This window comes from Cynocephalus volans, chromosome 5 (assembly GCF_027409185.1).
Source record: "Cynocephalus volans isolate mCynVol1 chromosome 5, mCynVol1.pri, whole genome shotgun sequence".
NCBI classification, from domain to species: Eukaryota; Metazoa; Chordata; class Mammalia; order Dermoptera; family Cynocephalidae; genus Cynocephalus; species Cynocephalus volans.
Window position 1 is genome coordinate 102,587,577 of NC_084464.1, and position 26,335 is coordinate 102,613,911.

Genomic DNA, 26,335 nt, shown 5'->3' on the forward strand with positions numbered 1-26,335 from the left:
TAATCTCTCTTTCTAGCTCATCTGAAACTCTCCATAGAAAGCAGGACTCTATTAAAAGTCTGTTTATAAACCATTTGAGATTACCCCCTTGGCAGACTATAGTAGGCTTTAATACTTATCTAAAGGAAGTAGGATTCTCAAAAAACAACATAAGACAAATTCAAAAAGGTAAACTCAAGACACTAGTCAGTATAGCTGGAGAACTTACTTTTATTCTTACAGTTTTATACTAGGAAGTCAACATTTAATTTAATAACCCATTGTTCACAATTGATTTATAAAAAAATTTTAATCCTTAAATTATACATTAATATCCTATGACTCCAAATTTTATTTGTCACCCTCCTTCAAGTCTGAAGAAAATGATTAATTTTTTAAGTTCCACAGACAGCACAGTCCCACTGACATAACATTTAGTCTGAAGTCCTATACTTACATGAGAATTAAGAACAGCCAGTATCAACTGGCCTGAAACCTGATTGTGTTCCTGGCTCAGGATAAATTAGAAATTTGCAAATCCACACTATGACACAAAATTAAACTAGGGTGTGTATATCTTATAAAAACCTTTTTCACAGTAGAATAAAAATTAATATTAAAATGTTACAAATTTCAACTTTATTATGGTGGTTTTATCCAATTAAGCTTTCAAAATGCCTGATTAACTGTATGTTAATTGCAAATAATTTCACGTAGGATTTTTTTTTAAAGTTTGCCCAGCATTTCAAATTACAAAATTAATATAACTTTTAAAATGTCAAAGTATGCTATACATATTGCACTTTTCTGCTAGTCTGGGCTAGTATCTTCCATGGCAAGATACCAAAAGTACTGAATAAAATACACTTTTAAATCAATAGGTACTTGATTAATTTCCCTGAAATTATCAACATCATTACCAAAATCTTATAGGATTTTGTAAGATTTGATTCCTTAAATACAGTTTTAAAGTTAAACTTATGGAGGGAAACAAACCCCTCATATATTGACTTTTTCTGTCCTTTTTTGGTCCCTCAATGACCAAAGAGAATTTTAACAAATGGTGCTTCATGTTTCCTGGCTTAATAAAAAGCTATAATTTCTATTATCCAAATTAAGAAATATACTAATCAAAAGTTATTAATTTTGAAATGTCCACGTATGTCTGTCTGTAGGTCCCCTTAGAACCTTTTCAAACTTTTACAATCAAGAGATTTTAATCAGTTATGTACTAGAATCAAACTAGGTAAGGAAAAACTTATTTTGCAAAAATAAAATCACTTCCCAATATGCTTGACAGAAACAAGCTATTCATTTTCATTTGTGTTCCATTGAAGACATTACTGAAATCTGTCCAATGGTTTATTTCCAAGTGGTCCGCTATGGAATTCTTCGGAATGTTTTAAGATTGGCTGTAGCTAGAATTCTGACTTCCATTTGGACCCTGCTCTCCTTCACTGTTCAATGGGGAAGAAAAAGATTTTATACTAATTAAAAGATTCATTTTCAACACCCTGATAAGTCTACTAATTTTTAAAGTTTGTTATTCTGTAGCACAACTCTACAAAACAAAGACATTCCTGATTGTAAGACACAGGTGTGGAAAAATTAAAGTCCAGAAGACTAACATTTGGTTTTAAACTTTTATTCTTATGTAACTTTGTGCCCTCACCCATAATAAGCATTTTGGAAGTTATTGTCCATATATGCTCAAAAAATTTAAATTAGGGTATGGGATTTCCTTGTTATTACAGGTATCACTCAACATAGAGATTACAGCTTCTTCTAAACAAGTTTATTTCCTATAAAATTAAATCTTACATATAAAATCTTATTCCTACTACTTATGAAAATCAAGAAGTGTTCTTCAACAACAACAAAAATAACTATTGTCCTAAAGCATGGTAAAATCATATATAAATACAGCAAACCTTTATAAGTCAGAAAGAAATATGGTGGTGTCCTAGAAAATGCTGAATATTTAAAATAAAAATAACTAAAACTGAAAATACCAGTAATTGTGGCAATAGGATCATTGCCTTATCTTGTCCACCATCATCTTGCAGCTTCAGGCCCTGCCACTAGTGGAGAATCACTCAGGGAATTTCTGCAAAAAATGCATCCAAAGGTAGCTGTTTGAATGACTGCCTTAAACAGCACCTTGTATAAGTCAAGTATTAACTTTTTCCAAACTGTAACATTATCAGCAATCTACAAATCTATCTTCACATTATATAATTTAATTATTTTTCTAGATAAGTGATTAAAATAGAGAGCATTTCTTTATTTTCCTTCTGAAATGCTACTTCCCTTTTTTTTTTTTTTCCCTACCCCAAATGATCTGATATACAGTGAGGGCTGAGAAACACTGAACTAATGAACAGATCCTATTTAAAAACAGAACAACAACAAAAAACCTCTTAGCACAGCTGATAAATATTTAGCAAAATTATATTGTGTGCTGTGGATCTTAGGGTCACCTAAAAGCCAAAATTTTTTATTTTTACAATATCAGATCATTCATCAAAATTTCTGAGAACTGCTACTGAAATTTACAAAACAGGATAACAGCTAGAAGTGAAAAAAGAAAAAAAAAAGATGACAGAGTCAAACTGAGTCAAACTGACATGGAACTACTACAGAATTCTTTATCCCTGAATTTCAGATGAATTTACGCCTAGTTCTTTTTAAATTTATGTACAGTATGTGGCCATATGTTGAGGGATACCTGTAATAGACCTCCACTGTATTAGGAAAAGTTACTAAATAGATGATCAGATTAATGTATTTTTTTAGAATAAGACATTTTCAATCTATCATCACAAATTTAAAAAAAATTAAAAAATTGACATGAATCATGAAGTTTTGGAAGAAATTTTAAGAAAAATATACAAAACAACATAATCTAAGATAAAATATGATAAATGAGTATGATATATAATTAAATGAAATCAATTATTAAAATATACAAAGTACCTGTTTGGAGGTGGTTTTGGTTTCGGCATCTTACTAAGAATAGTTGCCATCTCTTTTCTTTCATCAAAATTCTTCCACTGCTCATATAATTTTAAAATAACCCTGATTATTTCCAAAATCTAGAAGAAAATATTTGAAAAGTTCTCAGTGGCAAAAACAAGCAACATTTACTATATAAACAAACAGTCATCAGAAACTTGGCATCCCTCAGAAAACAGTTAAAAAGATAGTCTCTGTCCTTAAGTATTCAGGTTAGATTAGACAAGCCGGAGAAAAAAAAATTTTTTTTTTTTTTTTGGTGGCTGGCTGGTAAGGGGATCCAAATCCTTGACCTTGGTGTTATATCACCATTCTCTAATCAACTGAGCAACAAGCTAGCCCCAGTCCTGAGAAATCTGAAAGGAGTATTTTTCGCCACACTACTGTTGTGCTTTTCCTCCTAGCCACTCATCTTTCAACATTTATGCCCTGTTATCCTTATCCATCTCTGCAGTTGATTTCTTTCTATCTGATGACATCTTAAATCAAAACAAAATAGTGAGGTACTAGGAAGAAAGATTCTAATCATGAAGGAATATGCCACTATAGAGCACATTCCTCTAATACCAACTGTTTCAAACAATTTAATGGGACATACTACACACAACACATTTTGATTCTGTTAACTACTCTACACATAAGTTAAAGTACTCAAAAACTGATAGCTATAAATCTGTCACATCTAGCTTCCAAATTAGCCCTTTCTTCCCTACCTGAGTAGACCTCACCTTGGACTAATTTTAATGCTTTCAACATTTGCACAGAAAAGGTAGACAACAAACACCGCTTCATGAGGAGATAGACTATGTTACAGAAGTTCACAATAGTATTCAGTGGTCACTAGGTAGCTTTTAAAATAATCCTGGTACGTAGAGGCTACTTTGCAACCAATCAAACCAAAAGATTACCACTCTGTTTAACCCTAAGCTGAAAAGAGAATATAACTTAGTCATAATCAAGTCTCCCCACCAAACACACGTTTCTTTGTATTTTTTAATACCAATAATCTTCCTAGCTTGGTGGTCATCATAAGATTTTAGGCTGATGATAAGTAAATATGACACTGATTTATAATTGTTCAAGTTTATATTCAACTAAGGAATTTTAAAGAATACCTTCTCCATATCCACAGAAAGCTCAGCAAACCACTGTCTGGCATCTTTCTGTTGTACAACACAGGCTACATGTAAGCAAGCTGGAAAGAAAACGAAAGACAATTGCCGATGTTTAACTACAAACATGGAACGTGTGGTCTTAGAACTAAAGATATTACAAAATTATATAGCTGTATATAATGGTTACCACTGACCATCTGATCAACTTAATCTGATATAGATAGAAAAAAACTACTACACTATATTAGGTTCTTGACATCTGCAACTCACTATATGTTAGTCAAGGTGCAGTTGCCTTGAGAGGGCATGTTAGAGAGGAAGAAGAATTCAATGAGGAGATTAAAACAATGAAGTCAACCCTGAAAACCAGTAAAAAGTAGAATCAAACTGCACCCAGAATTCAGAGTGACAAAAAACAAACAGCAATCAATACGCTGATAAATTTTAACCATGTTGACTATGTTTTGATATTTCAATTTAAAAGCAATTTTTTTTTTCTTTTTGAAGTTATTAGCACATTATCAAGAATGTAAGGACTGAGCACACTGGTACAGAATTCACTGTTATAATCAAATAGAGGTTAGAAAAAATGTAATGCATTGTATATGATATATACAATACAAGCTAACAAAGATAGTAAAAAAATACAAAGAGAACAATCTACATCACAATTTTGCCTGAAACAATTCCTACTGAACAGCCTGATTCTACCCCAGCTTGTTAAGAATTATATTCCCTTGTCTGGATACCCTTACGACTTTGCTTAGGATGGCATTCTAAATAAACATCGACTCAAATGTGAACTGACATACCAAGTCAAATGAAGCTACAAAGTAGGGCTTAGGTCCAAAAAGGGTTAAGAGGCCAATGGACTAAAATTTATCATTTCAGCTTTTATCAAACAGGTAATTAAAATACAATGGAAAAATGCCACGACAGGCGCATATACAGTAAATTATGAAGGAGGCATTCTAAACCCTGACTAAGGTGATGTGGGGAGGGTAGGGTGGGGGGTGTCACTAAAGAGGTGATATCTGAGCCAAGTCTTAAGACAAGGTAAGAGTGGGAGGAGAGAAAGGCATATATACAAATGGTAAAATGAGACTGCAGATGTTATCCTGCAATTAGGAGGAGCACTGAAAGGTTTAATTGTAAGACATTCTACATTTTAAAAGCTCATTCTAGCTCAAGGTTTCTCAGCTTTGGCACTACTGACATTCTGGGCTGAAAAATTCTTTTGAGGCTGTCTTGTGCACTATAGGATGCTTTTCAACATCCCTGGCTTCTACCCAGTACATGCCATTAGCATCCCACCCCAGCTGTGACAACCCAAACCACTTCCAGACACTGCCAAATGTCCCCTGGGGGGCAAAATTATCCTCAGTTTAGAACCACTAGCCTAGCTCATCAGTGTGGAGGATAGACTGGCTCTCTAAGTACAGGGATGCTGGATGCCAATTAGCTAGTTAGGAGACTGCTGTGGTAAGCTGGGTAGAAATGAGAAGATGGCTATGAGATTACAAGAAGGGACAGACAATTGAGAGGAAGGCACAAAACGTACTGGTAAACAACTAGATGTAAGTATTGAAGGAGATGAAAGAGCCTAACTGCCAGGTTTCCAACTAGTTTAACGAACTAGTGCTTCACCAAGCTAGCAAAGACATTAAAAGGAAGAATCTATTTTGGGGAAAGATAATAAGCTTAGTCCTGACCATGAGTCTAAGGTGCTGGTGACGTGCCAAGTGGAGCTACATAAAAGGATGATAGATATAAAGAACTGCTCAAGAGCAACATCTTGGCTAAATAAATTGAAATGTTTCAGCACATGAGATACAGTACACAGCAGGAGCCTCGTGAGACCACCTGGGAAGAACAGAGACAGCAGGGATGGTGAGGGTGTGGCACATGTCCTATTCCTGTTTCTGTTTAACCTATGCAGATCCCAGCATTCCTGCCCACTGAACCAGACGCCACTTCAGAATCCTTCCAGATCCAGTGCTCAGGGAGCTACCGGTACTAGAGGAGTATAAGTATAACCTATTTACCACCCCTGATGAAAAAAGAATGCTGAGAAACATCAACATTTAAAGAATAATTGAAAAAAGAGAAACCGATGAAAAGTTAAGACTGGAAAAAGAAGAGGGGGAAAAATCAAGAAGATGGAGTTATAGAAATCAACAGAAGGAAAAGAAACAAATGAACAAGTGCCTAGTATCCAGCAGGCATTATTTGGTGCTCTACGAGCTATCTCATTTAATTCTTGAAATGACTCTATATGAAGTTATTAGCCCCCACCCCCCCATTTTACAATTAAGGAAACAAACTCAGAAAGGTTAGGTAATTTCCCCACAATAGTAAAAGAAGCAAAATTTAAACCTAGAACGGACTCAAAAGACTATGTTCTAACCCATTACAGCACTGCCTTCCACAGAAAGTAGAATGGGAGCTAACTTCTCCCTCCTGCAAGGCATTAAGGAACAGAGATGTTCCTTTACTCAACCTCTGAGTACTTAATAGGTTCAGGAAATGAAAGGCCATTATTTTATATAAGTTACAACAAATATTAGCAGGCTTAATTCTGAACTTTTCCAACTAAACCAACAAAAATGTTCTCCATTCAGACACTGACTTAAATTATTTTAAATGAGTTTAAAAAAAACTTACCAAAAAAGAGGGGTGGGGGGACAATAATCCTGATTTGTGACAGTTGTAGATCATATTATTGAAAGTTCACATGCAAGGATTAGTCTATTACTTCATGGAACATAAAAACATAAAGTACAATAGAGTGAAATTTATTTTAGGATGACCTAAATAGATTTACAACAACTTAACAAAGGTACCCACGCTTACATACCTAAAGCTATCATGAAAGGAGGATACAGTAGGCAAAGATCCGTTCTGTAGGTATCATTCACTATCCTCCTATAGAAATGTAAATCATATTATTACTGAAAACAGAACTACCTCATCTGATTGTACATTTCCTCCCAGAAGAGGCCAGATTTCCCATCTTTGTACACATTTATTTCCCTTTTATATTACTGAAGCACACCTATAAAGGTGAAAACATCAAGGCAAAAGGATGCATACATGAATGTGATAATGAATAAGCATACATTAATGAATAAAATTACAGCTAAATATATTTTAAATTCCAAAACCTCACAATTATAATATGAAACACATTTTTCTAATTTTTCAAAAATCAGATTAAAAAACAAGTTACACAGTGAATTTATACGTATGTTGAACACTATCAAGAAGTATTCTGATTATTTTAAAGATAACTTGTCTTGATTTTTATCTAAACAGACTGTTTTTCCATGCAAAATCAAACTTTAACAGGTGTTATTTATCAAACATAATTTAAGATACTTATCATTTTAGTATATATACCACTACAGTTATTAAAATTTAACAAACAGATATTTCACTCAACACAAAATACCTTGGGGCATTATTTTAATTACTTTAAAATTACTGAACTTAATATTTAGTTGTCAACCTTCCTATCTAACACGTTACACTATTAATAACTTCTGTTCTAATTACCAGGCAAGGGGAAGCAACATGTCTTCTTGTCCCATGTCCTGCACATACTGGAGCAAAGGTCTATAAGGATGATACACTATCAAGCAACAATCCTAGAAACAGTTTAAAAAATGTGTAGGTATAAAAACAGATTTATTACAACACAAAAATGATATCATTACCCAACTGATTTGTAATTGTGTATTTGAAAATGAATTTCTCTAACTCATGCTTGCTTCCCTTTTATTCTCTTAAGCAAGCAGTATGCAGCCCTAAACTCTACTACAGTAGTGAAGGCAGTGCTCTCTCTGGAATATACCTTGGTAAATCGGTTGGCAGTCAGTCAGCATCCATTCATTCCCTTAGAGACTCAAAGTGTCACATCTGCAACACACTGAAACCTCTTATTAGCCTATAAATCCATAATTCCCAACTAGAGGAGCAGAATTCTGCCAAAGACATAGTCTATCTTTAAATAACACCACACACATACACAAACTGTGCACATAATTTACAGGGGTTTAATGCCCTGACTTATTTGCTTATAATCCTTTTATTATAATTACTTACTATAGAACAGAAAAGTGTTCCCATCTTAAGTAGAATATACAAATTATTTTACAGGCTTCAGAGAGGATACAGGTAATGATGTTACTAGGCTACTATAATTTCAGCACATACCACTTGGATGGTTTTAAAATGCACCTCCCTACAAGTCACTTCTTTAGATAATTTCTGACTTCATTAATAAATTTTACTCTATTAGTCATAAGAAAGAAATATACTTACCATTAGTTCTAAAAGATAAAATTCACATTCTAATATCTGTTAAAAAAATAATTAAATGTCCACATGAAACCAAATTAGATGAGTCTGCTAAGACAAACACAATATATCGATGTTATAGTAATTTATCATAAATTTTTACTAAAAGTTTTTTAAACAAAGAAAATACAGCTTATATTAGAATGAACATGCAATAAAAAAAAAAATCACTTTTTACCATTACATAATACATGTAATTATGATTATAAAGCATTTCAATCCTTATAAGGAAAAGCCAGCTTCATAAACATTCTTGTTACTGATTTTTACTTAAAATATCCTGTAAGGACTTCAGATTTTCCAATATACTGTCTATACAACAAATTAAATAATGCAATTATCTCTTCTTAATTAAAAAATCCAAATTAAGTAGAATGAACAAATCCCTTGCAAGGTTGGAAAAGGACATGCCTATTAAAATGTCAATAGAAATTCGTCTTATAAAATATAATTTTTCAAATATAATTTTCATTCTTTCCATTATAATAGTTTTCAACCCCAGCTGCATATTGGTATCACCTGGGAGCTTTTAAAAGGTACCAATGGGAATTTTTTTTTTTTCCAGATTCTGATTCAGTTGGTCTGAAGAGGATATAACAATTGTATTATTTAAAAAGTTCTAAAGTGATTTAATGGGCAGCCAGGGTTGATAACCACTACTATGAAGTATTTTAAAAAATGATTGAAACTATTCAGCTTTAGTTTAGAATAATGTCTAAATTCCTGTAGTATTTCAGGGAGACTTATAAAGTTAATTCTAATATAAAATGGAGCTAGCTTATATAAAGCTTTGACAAGTGTTTTATTTTATACAATATACTTACATGATTCATCCTATAAGGAAATTCCTTTGGAAAGGCATATGAAAATCTAGTTTTTACTGCAGAAAACAAAAAACAATTTAAACTGAGAAGATGGGAAAATTAATTAGCCCAAAATTCCTTTAACATGTGTAGAATAGTAGAAGGTAGGCCTAAATCATTTTCAGTAGGAGCTCTTGGCACAGTGACCCAGATTTCTTTTTGTTTTCAGGGGAAAGGAAAGACTGGGTGACAAGAAGCCCTAGTCCCCCACCTACACTACAATTAGAAAGCTTCAATTTTATATTTAATATATTAAGAAAGGGTTCTGTTACTCAAAAATACAAAATTAAAAATTGGAAAAAAAAATCACAGACTTTTATCATCTCTCAAATCCTTCCAGCTGTAGAACGGTATTGTTCTATTTATTCTCCAGTGATTTAGCTTAGAAGGAACATAGGGGTTGTATATGTGTTTACAAATATATGTAAGTTTGTTAAAAATATATATGTATATATAAAATATTGGAAGGATAATACACCAAAAAAATATTTTAAATGGTTATCTGAGATTTAAAGATTTATTTTTTACTTATCTGTGTTTTCTAAGCTTTTTATATTGACTAGGTATTTCTTTATCCGATGATATATTTAAATAAAAGCATCAATATACGTGCAAAGATCTCTAAAACTTTTTTCACACCACACACACATACAGTTCCTACTCTTTTTAGTCACTAATAAAGTACAAAAGAAAAAACAATGTTAACCATCAATCCCCCATCTCCTCAAAATGGTATGAGTGTTTGTTAAATGTTAAATAGTACATTTAAGCACTATCTGAGAAAACTGTATTTAAGTCATGATACAACATTTAATTCAATCAAGCAGCTACTGACAGATTCTAGAGGATTGTTTTGTGATCCCTTCCATTTGTACAAAGCCCAAGTAACTTCACTGACACTAAAAGGATATGTACTATATTTTCAAAAAGATTTGCTTTATAAATTCAGTATCCTACAACTAATTTAGATAAGTAACATCTACCAAGATTTGAAACCTAGAACCATTTAAACTTGACATTAGGAAATTTCCTACCTGCCACCCACCCCCTACCAGGAATCATGGCCCTTCAAGGAACTGATCAAGGTTGGCACTTTGATTTCCCACTCTCCAAAACTGTACTTTGATCTTTGATTTCCCAGCCTCCAAAAGGGAAATAAATGTCTGTTGTTAAATTCACCCAGTCTATGGTATTTTCTGATAGCAGCTGGAAAAGACTAAGACACCCCCTCACCCAGTTTCCCCTATTAATAACATCTTACATTAGTATGGCATTTGTTACAATTAATGAATCAATATCAATATATTAACTAAACTCCATAGTTTATTCACATCTCCTTAATTTTTACCTAATGTCCTTTTTCTGTTCCAGGATCTCACCCAGGATACCACATTGCATTCACTTGTCATGGGTGTGACAGTTTTCCAGACTTTCCTTCTTTTTGATGACTTTGACAGTTTTTAGGAGTACTAGTCAAGTATTTTGTAGGATGCCCCTCTAGTGGCATTTGTCTGATGTTTTCTCATGATTAGACTGGGGCTATGGGTTTTGGGAAGGAAGACCAGAGGTAAAACACCATTTTCATTATATCACATCAAGGGTACACACTATAAATGTGATTTATCACATTTATTTATTTATGTACAAGGGTACATATTACTGAGGTGATCTTGATCACCTGGCTGAGATTGTGTTTGGTGGGTTTCTCTACTGTGAAGTTACTCTTTTTTCCTTCCTTTCCATAATGTACACATTAGAAGGAAGTTACTATGCATAACCAACATCTTAGGAGTGGGAGTTAATGCTTCCCCTACTTGAGGGCAGAGTAGCTACATAACTTATTTGGAATTCTTCTGCATGGGAGATTTATTTGTCTGTTCTCCCTCATTTGTTTATTTAGCCATTTATTTATATCAGTATGGGCTCATGGATATTTGTTTTATACTTTATACTTTGGGTTATAATTCAATACTACCTTTTTTTTATTTTGCTGCTGAAAATTTTCCAGCTTTGGCCATTGGGAGCTCTTTTAGTTGGCTCCTATGTCCTTTTGACATATCCCATCAACACAAGTTTTCGATTTTGTTCCTTTTTTTAGTACTTCCCTATTGGCACTATGAGATGCTCCAGGTCCACCCTGTGTATTACCTGACCCAGTCCTAGAATCAGCTATTTCTCCAAGGAGCCCTGGTTTCTTTTATTGGACAATGGTATTAGAAATGAAGATCTGGGTACTAGGTGAGCTCATTGCTACAGGGATGTCATTCCTTGTAGTAGACCCTCTTAGCTGCCAGAGCCAAGAAAAACACTTAATTTATCTATGTATATAAACACATCCACAAATATTTCTATATGTAACTATCTGTATATATATTAAGGTAAATATGAGTTCATTCTGATGTCCCCAACTGTAAACCATTACCACATAGACCATTCTGGTCTTCCTCCCTTGCTTCTCTGTACATTTCCCTCCAACAATGAAAAAACTGGCTCTCAATATCTACCACCCATTTACGTAACTGTTCAATTCCCGTATACACATAGCAGTATTAGAATTGGTAATTTGTATGCTTAACAGTGACAACTGTTAAGTACAGTGCTTATGCCTAGACTCTACACATTTCCAAAGTTACTTAGGTCAACACATTTCGCCCCTACTCCTTTCACTGAGGTTTCACATATTTGTAATATAGTTAGATTCTCCTTTTCTCAGCACCTACTCACTTCCTAATTCCTTGCAATCTGGCTTCTACTTCTGCCCCTACAGTATCTAATAATACTACATTCTCTCAAAGATGTTTTTTTTTTTCTTTCTTTCTTCGATTCACATCTTTTTCTGTGCAGCACAAGATGCTATACAACTCTTTTTCTTAAACTGTTTCAAGTTCCAAATTTCTATCACTGGCTTCATATTTTTAAGAGAACGTGCTACTGATACATTTATATTTAGAATGTCCAAGATTAAATGTAATTGTTTTCAGAACTTACTTATTCTCTTTTTCTGGAACCAACTTCAGCTCCCCAAAGCCCAGGCATGATACCTCAAAAATCATTTTTGACTCTTCTTAAATACTTTTTTTCCCACAAGTCCTGTTGATTCTACTGCTCAAACCTGGCTTGCTTGTTCTCCTTGCTGGCTGCCAATACATTAGTTTAGGCTTTCATTAGTCCTCATTTGGATTACTTAAGCAATTTCAAAAGAAAATTTTTTCCACCTTAAACTTGTTAGCTTTTATTTCTCCAGCATATTGTTGTGACAGCACTCACAACAGTTTGCAGTTGTATTTCAGAAGGTTTTTGTTTGTTCTTTAAGTTATAGTAAGACAGATATAAAATTTACCACTTAAACCATCTGTAAGTGTATAGTTCAGTGGTATTAAGTACAGTCACATTATTGTACAGCCACACTACCATCCATCTCCAGAACTGTTTTCACTTTGCAAAACTGAAACTCTGTATGTGCCTCCCCCCCCAAGAACAATAACTCTCCATTTCCCCCTCACTCCTGCCCCTGACAATCGCCATTCTATTTTTTACCTCTTAATTCATTCCCCCACGTACCTCATAAAACTGGAATCATACAGTACTTGTCTTTTTATGACTGGCTTATTGCACTTATCATAATGTCCTCAAGGTTCATACATGTTGTAGCGTGGAACAACTTCAAAATTTGTCTGTCTGCTTCTACTCACCCTCTCTGCCAATCCATCTTACACAATTCTGCCTGATTCACCTTCCTAATGCACAATTCTAATATCACCCTCATGTTTAAAAATAAATAAAGCTCTCAAAAGTACCACTACTGTCAACAGAACAAAGTGTAGACTCCTTCACCTAGCACTGAAGGCCCTCTATTAACTGATCTTTAGCCAGGTAAAGATTTTTTCCTACTATTTCCTTACCACTTACCGAATGTAACACATTAACTTTCCCTATTTTTAACCAAACTGTTCAGTGTTCCTAGACTGTCTTTCTCCTGTATTTCCTCAGGTTCAAATTCTTTCTTCACCAAATTCTACTTAAGCCTTTCTGGATTCATCTAATAAGCAATCTTTTCACACGAAACATTCACAGCATTTTCTGTAAGTCTCTTATACCACTTATTTCCTTCTGTATTAGTATTTTTATATGCATGTCTTATTTTCTTGTCCTTAAATTCCTTGTATCTATCTTGGTCTCCACCACTGTATTGGTAGAGTGTTTTCCAGTGATAATGCTGCTGTTGTTGATGATGATGACGATGATAACAGTCACTAAAGTTTGCTATTACACACTACACAATGTCCCCCCAAAATTCAGTGTTGACGTCCTAATTCCCAATATCTGAGAATGTGACTATATTTGGAGAGAGGGCCTTTAAGAGGTAATTAAGGTTAAATGAAGTCATAGGGTGGGGCCTAATTCTTTAGGACTTCTGACCTTATACAAAGAGGAAGACACACCAGGGGTATGTGTGCATAGAAAAAGGGCCATGTGAAAACACAGATAGAAGGTGCCCACATGCAAGCCACGGAGAGAGGCTTCAGAAGAACTGAACCTACCAACACCTTGATCCTGGACCTTCAGGCTCTAGAAATTAATTTCTGTTGTTTAAACCACACAGTATGTGCAACTTCATTACTGTAGCCCTAGCAAAGTAACACACTGAGCAAGGGATTGTTCTAAGAGCTTTACAGATATTAACTCATTTGATCTTCACAACAACCCTATGATAGATATTAATATCTTCATCTTGCAGATGAGGAAACTGAGGCACAGAGAGGTTTGCTTAAGCTGTCACATAGAAAACAGCGGAGCTAAAATTTGAAGTTCAAGTAGTCTGGGACTATATAATATACTATACAATTTATGAAATAAATAAATAACCTACTATAAGATTTTCTTATTCATTGGTAACCAGACTTCTTACAAATATACTTTTAAGCCTTTGCATGAAAAATATAAACAAACAAATCTTGGTAGTAGGTATCTTACATTAAAAAAAGATGTACACCTTTTAAAAAGTTTAGAAAACAGAGACTAACATTAGAAGAAAATAAGGCACCTTTAATCTACTATGCAGAGATGAGCACTGCTAACATTCTGGTAAGAATTCCTTCCAGTCGTTTCACAATTTTTTAATAATTTCATTTTTCCAGAGGACAATTCAATACTTCATCAATATGATATATTTGGTGTATTAAACTTTTTGGCAAACTGATTACCAATCTTCTACCCTTAAATGAATTAAAATATGACACGGAAAAGACTGAATTAGATTATTATACTCTTCTCAGAAAGGGGAATGACCCAAAACCAAAAAAAATTAGTCAGTCTGGCTCACAAATTTAAAATGCAAAAAGCCACCTTCTTCCTTTTCTGTGTAGAAAACAGAAATAATTTTTAAAAGTCTGAATTATTTTTTGTTAGGTGATGCCTTTTTGCTTAACCTATAAAGATGGAGAATAGCAAAATGTTAAACTCTTGTGTGCAGTACTTTACAATTGTTACTTTACAATGTTATTTCCTTTAATGTCATGACTCATGGAGAGCTAAACCTCATCCTTTTAGATAAAGAACTAAGGCCAAAAGATAAAACAACTTGCTCGAGGTGAGGCAGCTCCTTAGAGACAGAACACAGATACTTAGACAGAATGGCATTAAAAGTCAGCTCTACTGACCACAGAGTCAGCATTTTTTTCTGCACAATGTTTTTCAATAGGAGGTTTAAAAATACACAGTTCCTTCATCAAAGACATACATTACAGTTGCTAAAGAAATAGTTTACTCCACCCACAAGAATGACATAAGGCTAGTCAATAGGAAACAACAAACTATAATAAAATTAGAAAACAAATTTTTTCTTTACCCTTATTAAAAAATTAAGAGCCACTGAGTTGATGTTTTTGGATTGATAATTACTATCCATTTTTAACATTAAAAATAATGTCTTAGAAATAACACTATAAGTGGTTTAAAAACTTCTTTTCTAACTTTATTTTTTCTTGCTAAATACACTAGTCATAAAGGTATCCTTAGGAGATTTAATAAACCCAACTAATCTCTCATACATCTTATAAATTAAAAAATATCTCCATACTAATAGAGCTTTCTTCAGAATACATCCTTAATGCAGGATATACTTTTTACACTTACATACAGAAGTAGCAGCAGAAATCAATCTTGTATTTGAGACTACTCCAAATTCCTAAAAAAAGAAAAGTGGATGAGACCATATTAACCCAGTGAACACAAGGGTATCTGAAGTCTATTCAAAATAGAGGATTTCCTAGCTCCTCCCATGTTCATAGTCTATTCATCTTCTACTTACTTGAGGTATGAAGTACTTAAATCTCTAAATGTATTACCTTTCCTTTAAACTACTACAATTTAAGAAACATTTTTAAGTAATTTTATAATTTAATATCAATAAAAGGTACCAAATTCAAAACCAAGCCCTAAAGTGACAGTGCCATTTTTCTGTACTTAAATTAGTTTCCAGGTATTGTTTAGATTTCACACTTAATTGTAAGAATGTTAAGTATGCTTCCTATTCAACTGAACCTGGACTAACAAATAGATACTTCATGCCATTTACTAATAAAACAGTGGAATCTCTAAATAAGATAAACTTTAATATCACCAAAAGAACTTGAAAGAACATGCACTTATTATCCTTTTCGGAACAGGGAGACAAGAATGTTATAGTATAAGGCTTCCAAGGTCAGTTCCCATTTACTCTTTAAACCTAATATGCCACCATTATAATTAAAATTATCAGGGCCAGACCGTGGCTCACTTGGGAGAGTGTGGTGCTGATAGCACCAAGGCCACGGGTTCGGCTCCCTATATAGGAATGGCCGGTTCGCTCACTTGGGAGAGTGTGGTGCTGACAACACCAAGTCAAGGGTTAAGATGCTCTTATCGGTCATCTTTTGAAAAAAAAAAAAAAAAAAAATCAGGCAATCCACCTTACATATATTTTGTCTCATTGAATTTCAGATTAACTTCATAAGATTTCTAGAGGCTTCACTTCATTTTAAAGCAGAAAAATCAAGAATTGGTTCTTTACTCAGCAAAAGAAACAAAACTAAAAATCTATCTATTCAAATACCTTCACCCTACATCCGTATCCTGTGTGGGGGAAAGGTATGTGTATATGTATATTTACATTTACATGTAAACCTCTAACTATAATAACTGAAAATAAAAAACAAAAGCCTTAGACATCTTCTTAAATGCAATTTCTCTATAATTTCCATATAACCAGACAAAATAGAAAGATTTGGTCATAGAGATAATAAATAATGCTACAATCAAATCTGAAAGCAGATTTTTTTTTCAGGAATTGTTCTTTATCCAAAACTATTAAAGCAAAAACTTTCACTCAGTAAATTAAATAACAAAAGACATTTAACAAACAAGACAAATTAAAATCTCCAAGTAAATCTACAACAGTAGACGTTCACAAAGATTTTGTCTTGGTCTCCCATACTGGTTTAAGATAGGTAAAATTAAAAATTACATGATAATATTTAAATAAAATCAAATATTACATGGTAATATTTGGAAAGCCAACCCATAGTAAAGGCCTTTATAAACATTTCATTTTCCATTAAAGAACTTAGCAACAAAGCTTGTTCTGCCTCCTAATATTAATATCATTTCTAATAGAGTCAACTCTCATTATTTAAGTAATAGTTGGGAAAGATGTCATGGATCTTTTAGCCTAAATAATGGCTAAGACAAAACTAAACCAAAGTGGGTACCAAAAGGAATGTATGCTTGCTAAGGTTAAAATCACATTCAATATTCAAGACTACTATTACTCTTCTAAAAACACCATCCAACAATAGAAACATAATGCAAAGGTTTTGTAACACTAAAGAGTACGTGGATTAGTAATGAAAGTGAGCCAATATCTGCTATTATTGTACGAATTTTAGTGAGCTCTCTCAAAAATACTGAAAAGGTAAGTGAGTTGAGCAGAAATTACAGTCTGAAGTGTAAGTTCCTATCTCTCGTCTCTCCCTCACCTAATTTTTCTACCCTCACTACTCAAACTTTTACCTGTTACATTATGTATAGCTATAGCCTCTCCCAATCCTTGCCTCCTCTGTGGCTTGGAAGGCAGGAAATCATGAGGAGGCAGGAAGAGAAGACAGTAGGACACAAGAAGCATATGCGTGAGAAGGAGGGACATTCTCAGGTTATAGTAGACAGCTGCAGTACTTACTGAATACTACTTACTGCCAAACAATAAATGTCTTAAAGGTAGCAGCACAAAGCAATCAGAACATAGGATTAGGAGCTAGACTCCATGGTTCAAATATTGGCTCTCAGGCAAGTTCTTAATCTCTCTATGCCTCAGTTCCCTCATTTATAAAGTCAGGACACTACTATTATAAATTCCATAGCATTTTATTAAAATTGGACTGGCCAGTTAGCTCACTTGGAAGAGTGTGGTGCTGACAACATCAAGGTCAAGGGTTCTGATCCCTGTACTAACCAGCCGCCAAAAAAAAAAAAAGATTGAGACAGTTAACATTTGTAAAAGGACTTACAAAAGCACTTAAAACCTAGTAAGTACTATATAAGCATTTGTTAAATGAATATATAAAGATATGTATATATTTCCTTGATTCTGTATTATTTCAATATTTCGCATAAGTTACTATATTATTATCTTTACATAATGTGAAAACTGGGGCAGATTAACCAATATAAATTGACCATACTTTGATGAAGAACAGAAAATTGTTTTATACCTCTACTTTGGATGCCAAAAACACACATGTTGGAGCCATTAATACAGGATCTATACTTTTCAGAGAATACCTAAAATATAATAAAACAAAGTTAAATGTAATTCATATAGAAAACACACTGGAAAAAAAATCAAGATAACTCTACGGCAAACACATGATTCATTTATACTATGGTTCATCAACATTAGATAAGAGTTTCAAACAGGCATAACATATTCCCAAAATAAAACAGCCCTACCTGGCATAGAATCTCTTGAAATAGACCGTAGCAGTGGCAATAACTTGTTGTCTTAATTTAAGATGTTCACCTAATGCTTGGATGACTAAAAGGAAAATAATAAAGTTTTAAATGTATCTTCTGGTATCATTACGATAATATTAGCATCGAACAGTAACTTCCATGTGGTTAAATCATGACTTATATTCATTTTTAACAAAGGGAAAAACCTACACATACTATAAAGTTCTACTTGGATCACAGTGATCTAGTACTAGGATTTGCAAGTTTGTTAAAAAAAAAAAAGAAAATAGATATGCATAACAAAAAAAAAAAAAAAAAAAGGAATTTCCCCGTAACAAAAATGATTCTTGCGTTAAGGAGGTTGGATGGTAGGTTCTTCCCCTCTATCTTCTAAATATTTTCAATGCTTTCTATATTATCTTTCTAATAAATATATAAAGAAAATATTAGACATCTATCAAATCATTATAATACCACTTCATACAGTTTACCAAAAAATGTCAATCCTCAAAACAACAGAGAGGTAGGTCTGCTAAAGAGTAACTGAGGATTAGAAAGATCATGTGACAAAGCTACCACCTAGCAGAGTAAAGATCTTCTGACTCTAAATCTCATTTCCTCCAAAGTAAAGTTCTAAGATAGGAATGACCACATAGGATGTCAATCTAAAGAATCATTTACCCTCAAAGTTTGCTTTAGCCAAACTTAAACTGGGTTTAATAATGCCTGATAAATGTTTAGGGAGATTAGCTAACACTTTCAAATAGTCTTGAATGCCTGTAGCAGGTCAGATTCACAGAAAATATTACTTAGATCACTAAAAAGAAAGTCAAATGAACATAAGTTGTAAAAGGAACACATAAAAATAAAAATGTTAAGTATGGACTAAAACAGTTCACAAATTATCATACAAAAACATTTAAATTCAGAGGTAACCAAATACACCATTTCAAACAAAAAATTTTTTTAAAAAGTTTACCATTTGTAAAAAATATTTGTAATTTCCAATACTCTTCTTCTGAGAGAAACTTTAAGTCCTTTTGGCGCTCCTTCAACAGATCTTGTTTATCCAAAATCCATTGCAAACTAAAAAAAGTAAAAATAACACTCTAAGATTGAACAGGTTGTTCAAATACTGAGAAGTACAAAGTACAAAAAATAACCTTAAAAGACAATATTGCTAACATTTCTTGAAATGTGAATGATTATTAAGAATTATCTCACTAATAAACATAAATATGCCCTGATAAAATTCTGCTCTATTCTTTTCCCTCCTCAGTTTCTCTTTCTGTTACTAGTTTATACTGTATTTCATTGTTTCTAAGACTCTGATATCAAGATACATCTGACAATCAAGGATGCTTTAGCATTTTAATAGGTGGCCTGTTGATTCTTTTTTAGTGATACATAAACTAATAGTGGAACAGTGTGGCACTAATTGATGGTGCCTCAGATTTGATGAAGTATATTTTTTCTCAGTTTTTCATGAGTAACTAGGGTATTTAATTTACCTACTTCAGAAATTCCCATCATGTTAAAAGCTGTTTCAGAATTTATTACACTGATAGCCTCCTCCTCCTGCCTAGCCAAGTGTACTATTTTTAACCAGAGCTATGAAATTGACATGACTCAAAAAAAAAAAAAAACCTATCTACAACCTGTTTTTGTCATTGGGTATGTCTTTTCACATCAATGAACTTGTTATTCAGCATTCTTTTAAACTGCTGCACAGCAGTATAAATGAGCCATTTCTTAGTCAACCCCTATTTAAAGGCACATGGGCTATTATTTCACTATTACAAATAATGTTTTAATGAATATCTTTGTAATTCATCCTTGCATATTTGATTAATAATATAGTTGAAATAATTTCCTAGAAGTAGAACTGAGTCAGTTTTGCTAGTAACTTTGACATATACTGTCAGTTTGCTTTCCAAAAAAGTTACAATTTCCATTCCTACTAGCAGTTCATGATTGTGTCTTATAATATTTAACCCTCTGGGTTACTGTCTACCGTCAATCTTTTCAATACTTTACAACTTAAAGGCAAAGTAGTATATCACTGTTTTCTTCCCTTGTAATTTACTTCTGAGGTTAAACATCTTTCCGTGCTTTTAGTGGTGAGATAATTTTTCTTTCGTACAATGTTAATTCTAATATTTTTCTAATGGAATTGTCATTTTTTATGAATAAGAGATTATTCTGCTCTAAAAACTGCATATTATGAATAATAAGTAATTCTTATGTCAAATAAGCAGTAATAATTTCACCCAAGTTAAAATATCTCTCAATATTTAATTATTTGTAATACAGTAATCTGAATCACTTAAATCTACCCATCTTTTACTTTGATTTAATGTTTGTCATTTATGGAAAGGCCTTCCTTGATTCAAAATGATTTAAAAAAAAAATTCACCCATATTTTCTAATACTCTTAAAGACTTCTTTTTTCTTTCAATTTGTGATCCATCTGGAATTTGTGTTGTTATGGAATGTAAAGTAGGGAGCCAGCTAAATGTTTTGGCAAATGGCTCTCCAAATGTCACTAAAGTATTTCCTGATTTATAATTCTGTCATTATATTTGGATCTTCTTTATAATTTCCTATTTTAAATTAGTTTTTCCTATTCCTATGCCATACCGTTTTAAACCACAGAAAAATAATTAAAATCTGGTATGGGGGAGAGAAATGGGAAGAGCTGGGGATAATAGCTGAAAGTGTATGAGGTTTCTTTCGAGGCTGATGAAAACTTTCTAAAATTGATTGTAGTAATGATTGCAGAACTCTGTGAATATATTAAAAACCATGAATTGTATACCTTAAATGGGTGAATTGTATGGTATATGAATTATAGCTTAATAAAACTGTCACAAAAATAGGAAGTTGGATATAACCCAAATGTCCATCAGTAGAAAAATGGGTAAATAACCTATGGCACATCAACTTAGTGGAATACCATGCAGCCATTAAAATAGTGGAGTATATCAATGAATATATTCTGACCTGTACTCATGTCCAAGATTTTGTATTAAGTTAAAAAAAGCAAGATGCAGAAATATATAGAATATGAATATGTTTTTAAGTAAAAGCATTCATATATGTATGGTATATGTGCATATAGATATTTCTGAATAAATTTAGAAACAAGCTAGGAAATATATATACCAAACTGTAAACTTTTTGGAGGTGGGAATGGATAGGCTGAGGGTGACTTTCACTTATATTTGTCAGGCCTAATCTGGGGATATCGTCTGACTATACTCAGGACAAACCGTATTCCTTTGATATACTGCCCACTTAGGATTAATTCTCCAAGTTTAAATATAGTTTAAGGGATAAGAAGTAAATTATCCTGGTATAGCCTCTTACACATGTTACCCAGGGACATACTTCTAAGCTGGACCTTTCAATAGGAACTCCTTCCTGTTGGGTGGAAAATCTTACCTCTGCTCTTTACCAGACCTACAGACCACTAATAGAGGAAAATAAAAATGGAGGATTATCCTTCATCTGGTACATAAAGAAACTGTGGTATATCCATACAATGGAATCCTATTCAGCAAGAAAAACTAATGATCCACACAGGCAATAACTTGGGTGAATCTTAAGTGTATTTTGCTAAGTAGAAGCCAGACTCAAAGGCTTCTTACTGTTTGATTCCATTTATGTGATTTTCTGGAAAAGGCAAATCAATAGGGATGGAATAAAAATCATGGATGTCAGGGGTTAAAGTTGGAATACTTTTGGACAACAAAGTGGTAGCCCAAGGGAGTCATTATTTTCTGTATCTTGATTGTAGTTACATGAGTATATGTGACCAAAAAGGATGAATTTTACTGTATGTAAATTTTTAAATAAATGTAATATTAATGGAGGAGAAAAAAAATCTGGTACAAAAAATACCCCCTTGCTACTATGCTTCAGAAAATTTCTGACTGTTCCATCACAATTAATTTTCTAAGTCCTGAACTTCAGTAACATTATGTCAAGTCCCTAAAAGGAAAATCCATTCAAAATTCTGTTTGGGATTGAAAAATTTAAATTTAAAGATCGATATGGGGAGAAATGTCATCTTACAATGCTAGAATTCAAACTCAATTTATTAAAATCTCTATGTTCCACTACAGAGTTTTAACGTTTTTTTCTCACAGGTCCTACACATTTCTTAATTTTATTCTTGAGTATTTTATATTTTCTGCTGCTATTGTAAATTATACACTTCTATCATTCATTTAAAAGAAAGCTTTTTATTTTGGCATTTTGTAACTGGTCACCTTTTATTAAATTTTTACTATTTCTAATAATTTTCCAATTAATTGAACTTTCTCATTAATTTTTATCTCCACAGATAATTCTGTCATTCTTTTTATACCTCCTTATCCTGTTAATTACATTGACTGGCACATTTAGAAAATGTTAAATAGGCATCCTAATTTTCCTAATGTTTCACCATTAAACATCTCTTGCTGATGCTTTAGTATGTTTTTCTTGTTAAGGAAGCATCCTATTTGTTTTAGTAAGACCTTTAGTCAAGAATAGATGTTGAATTTTATTAGTTATTTTTACGCCTTCACTGTTTAACAGATTTCCTAACATTGACTGTATTTGTATAATAAAATCCACTTTGTTTTATACTTTTAATGTAATGTTAGACTCCATTTGGCAATACTTTATTTATAACGTTTGCATCAATATTCAAAACTGAGACTGTTTTTAAAGTGCTACCTTTACTAGATTTTTCTATCAGCCTTATCGTGGCTTCATATCGAGAACTGGAAAGTTTTCCTCCTTTAATGCGCACTGGAACAATTTCAAAGGCAGATCCCCCTGAAAGTTGGAAAGAATTTTCCCATGAAATAATGTGGGCCTGGAGCATTTTTAAAGAAGTTGCTCTCTGGTAATTTTCTTAATTTGTTTGCCTTTCAAATGTATTACTATGAAGATAACCCCAAAGTACCTCTGGATTTATTTACTTTCCTTGTTCCTCATTTTCTATTTCTGTAGCATTCCTTTTTCCCTTGATTTAACTAGCAGTAGTTTAGTCTACTGTTTTGACGTTCTCTACTAAAGAACCAGCTCTTATAATTTTTTCCTTTTCATACATTAGTATCAATGTTACCTTTATTAGGTGTTTCTTTCTGTTTCCTTAGTTTATTTCATTGCTTCCTTTTCAATATTCTTAAGTAGAACATTTGATTTATTTTTACTCTCAGTTATTCAGGATGTTGATTTTCTAATAAATTCAGCTTTGGCTACATACCATATATGTTGATCTCATTATGTTATTTTTAAGCTATTATGTAACTATATTTTCAGTTTCCTCTTTGATACAATAAAGTATCCACACTTGGTTTTGTAGTTTTTATTTCATGTTACCTGCTCATTAATTCATTCAGTCAGCCAGCAAATATTTAGTGCCCTTCTAGTTTTACTGCATTTTGGTCAGAGAATGTGTTTTGTTCCCTTTCAACTTTCTGAAACATTGTGATACGCTCATTAATTTAATCTCCACAGTCATTCTGTTTTTTAAAATTATCATTAATCTTGAATCATTTTATGTTTTTAAAAAGATAAATTTCACAAATACTTAAAAACCTTTCCTCACAGCACCTGTATGGAGGATAAACCAAGAAGGCTTATAAATACTGCATTTCATCAAATTTAAGATTACACGTAAGATTCACCATTACTTCATGTGTTACCATGAAAAAAATTGCCATGCTGATTTCAGAAATGTTAAAGTGTGAAAATGTGCATCTTAGAGGCATAAAATACAGCATATTTCATGTCAATTTTCCTCTTTCACCAAATTCCTCTACTTAAAACAATGGCCTTTTTGTTTTGTCTTGTTTTTCCAGAATTGTCTTCGTCTTTCATACTTGTTACCTTTTGCAGTTCAGGGATTCCATGATTCTTGAGGGATGCAAGTAAGGCAAAGTAAGCCCTTCCTCCAAGACAATTTGAATTGGGAGGCAAGGATAGTTTCATGAAGCACATTTCATTTTATAATAATTTTATATTTGAAAAGTGAAAAAACAATTGTTTTTATAATGCCAAGAGTAAATGAAAGCATAATGAGGACACTTATCAAAAGACTGGCAGGATTTTGGATTTTTAGTTTAAAAACTTCTGACAACCAACAGCTAGCTACCTGTCCATTCTCTCAGCTTCTTTAAAAGTTTATCAAAATATCTCTTCTCCACTACCTAAACTTTCCATATTTTAACTTTGCCCAAGCATATATTTCAGTGAGTGAAAACAATGAAAAATAAAAATAAGATTGGCAGTAAAGCTTCTATAGCATTTCATTGCCACAGAATCACCTTACAGCAAGAGGAAAACCTGCTTCCTGAAAAGTTTTCCAAGCTCATTGTTTTTTTCTCTTTCAAAGGGCTAAAAAATGAATCAACAGTAGGAATCGATCCTATTCACAGAATCAAAAATTAACTTACACTTACTAATGCTTTTTTTAACATGAAAAAATATTTACACTAAGATATCTTCTTTATCAAGATCTGTTCATTTTTCAACTACACAGTGGAAAGCTGGTTAATGTTCAATTAGCCCTATCACACAACTTCTTGCTTACTCAGGCAAATGTATTTAGGGATAAATGTTTTTTTTTTATATTGTTCTAGTTCTTCCATGGTCACTAACAGAAACAAAAACTTATTCATGAAAAAGATTAAAGAAATAGGCAAACAAAATTATTGGAAGGGACACTTTTAAAACAAAATGTAAGGCACAGGCAAAATAAATGGATAAATTTTGAGAGCACCTGAGCTATACCGTATCAACATAAAACTCCATCCAGGCACAAAGCAGTGGTGGGAAGCGGTTAGTAGGCAGAAACAATCCTGAGTCACCTCTTCTCAAAATAATATTAGGTCCACTCAAGATAGAAGGTGAATGACAAAAGACCTTGATGCCGATACCGTGAAGAAATCCCAGGCAAAAAGCAAGCCGCAACTGTCCTGAACAGGCAGTTTCAGAGTCCCGAACTGAGTCACACTGCCCATACCTGTGCCCGCCCCCATAACTAGCTAATCCAAGAATCCGAAATTAAATTCCTAAACCTTTCTTATCCAGAGACTGAACCCCTTGCCCCACCTTTTCGCTCAGATATCCGGCCCTCCCCTAAATTGGGCCCAGGATCAGGGAGGGGAGTCGCCTCAGAAAATCGCATCCTCGTTTCCGGCCGCTGCCACCTCCAGGGAGGACACCCGACGCTCGGGACCTGGACCAGGATCCAGGCCCAGGTGAGTCGCAGTCCTTGTCCTCACCGCCCCCCAAGAACCGGCCCCAGGCGAGACCATGAAAGATCACTTACTAGTGGGAGCTCTGCCAAAAGTTCCCTGCCATGGGACACAGCTTGCCCTGATAAAAAAGCACCAGCCGGCGGAGCGGCCCGCGGAGCGACCATAGACCCAGCCCGTCCGGTAACCTCGCTCCTCTATCAGATCAGCTCGGCTCCGCTCCGCCGCGGCGACGGCGAGAGGAAGAGGATGGCACCCTAGTCTCCTTGACGCCGGTCGGCAACACTCAACGGTGTAAACCCGTTCCTACGGACAAAAGTTCCGGCCCGCCCCGCGGTAGCGAATGAAGCTGGCAGGGAGGAGAAGGCCGGTAGGCGCGCCGAGATAGGACACGGGAACTAGTGCTCACGGGGCTCGCGGCTGTCGGCTCTCTCGCGAGAGCTTCGCGCCGGTTCCGGCTTAGAGCCCGCGCAGCTCCGTACGCTGTCTTCAGCACTGGATTCTCTGAGTGGGGATAACGTGCGGAGAGTGGCCCAGTTCAGGATTTTGTTATTTCACTTTCCAGGCCTCCAAAAACAGCACGATGGCCTTGGAATAAAGTGCTGTATAAGATTTTGTGACTTCACGTTTTCCTGCGGTTGGAAAGAGAAATAAATTACGATGATTTTGACCTCATGGATCAAGCGTTCTTAATGGAGTTCTATTGGCGTGATGAAGCGCAAACTTTTAGAGCAGCAGTGTTTTAATGCCACAGAACCAC

The 26,335-nt window shown here is 33.9% G+C and overlaps 1 protein-coding gene across 2 annotated transcripts; it reads right to left on the reverse strand.

The window, feature by feature from the left end:
* Window positions 1–262: 262 nt before the first annotated feature.
* On the reverse strand, window positions 263–25,704 carry CCNC (cyclin C). Of its 2 annotated transcripts, none has more exons than XM_063097053.1 (12): window positions 25,650–25,704; window positions 19,299–19,405; window positions 18,317–18,401; window positions 18,079–18,148; window positions 15,467–15,518; window positions 9,293–9,348; window positions 8,433–8,468; window positions 7,665–7,756; window positions 6,967–7,034; window positions 4,110–4,189; window positions 2,956–3,074; window positions 263–1,436 (listed from the first exon to the last, which is right to left on the reverse strand). In XM_063097053.1, the coding sequence occupies exons 1-12, from the start codon at window positions 25,679–25,681 to the stop codon at window positions 1,382–1,384; spliced, it is 852 nt and encodes a 283-aa protein (XP_062953123.1). In that variant the 5' UTR covers window positions 25,682–25,704; the 3' UTR covers window positions 263–1,381. The 2 variants fall into 2 exon arrangements, with proteins under 2 accessions (XP_062953123.1, XP_062953124.1); XM_063097054.1 differs by lacking the exon at window positions 263–1,436 and adding an exon at window positions 1,875–2,086.
* Between the last annotated feature and the right edge of the window lie 631 nt (window positions 25,705–26,335).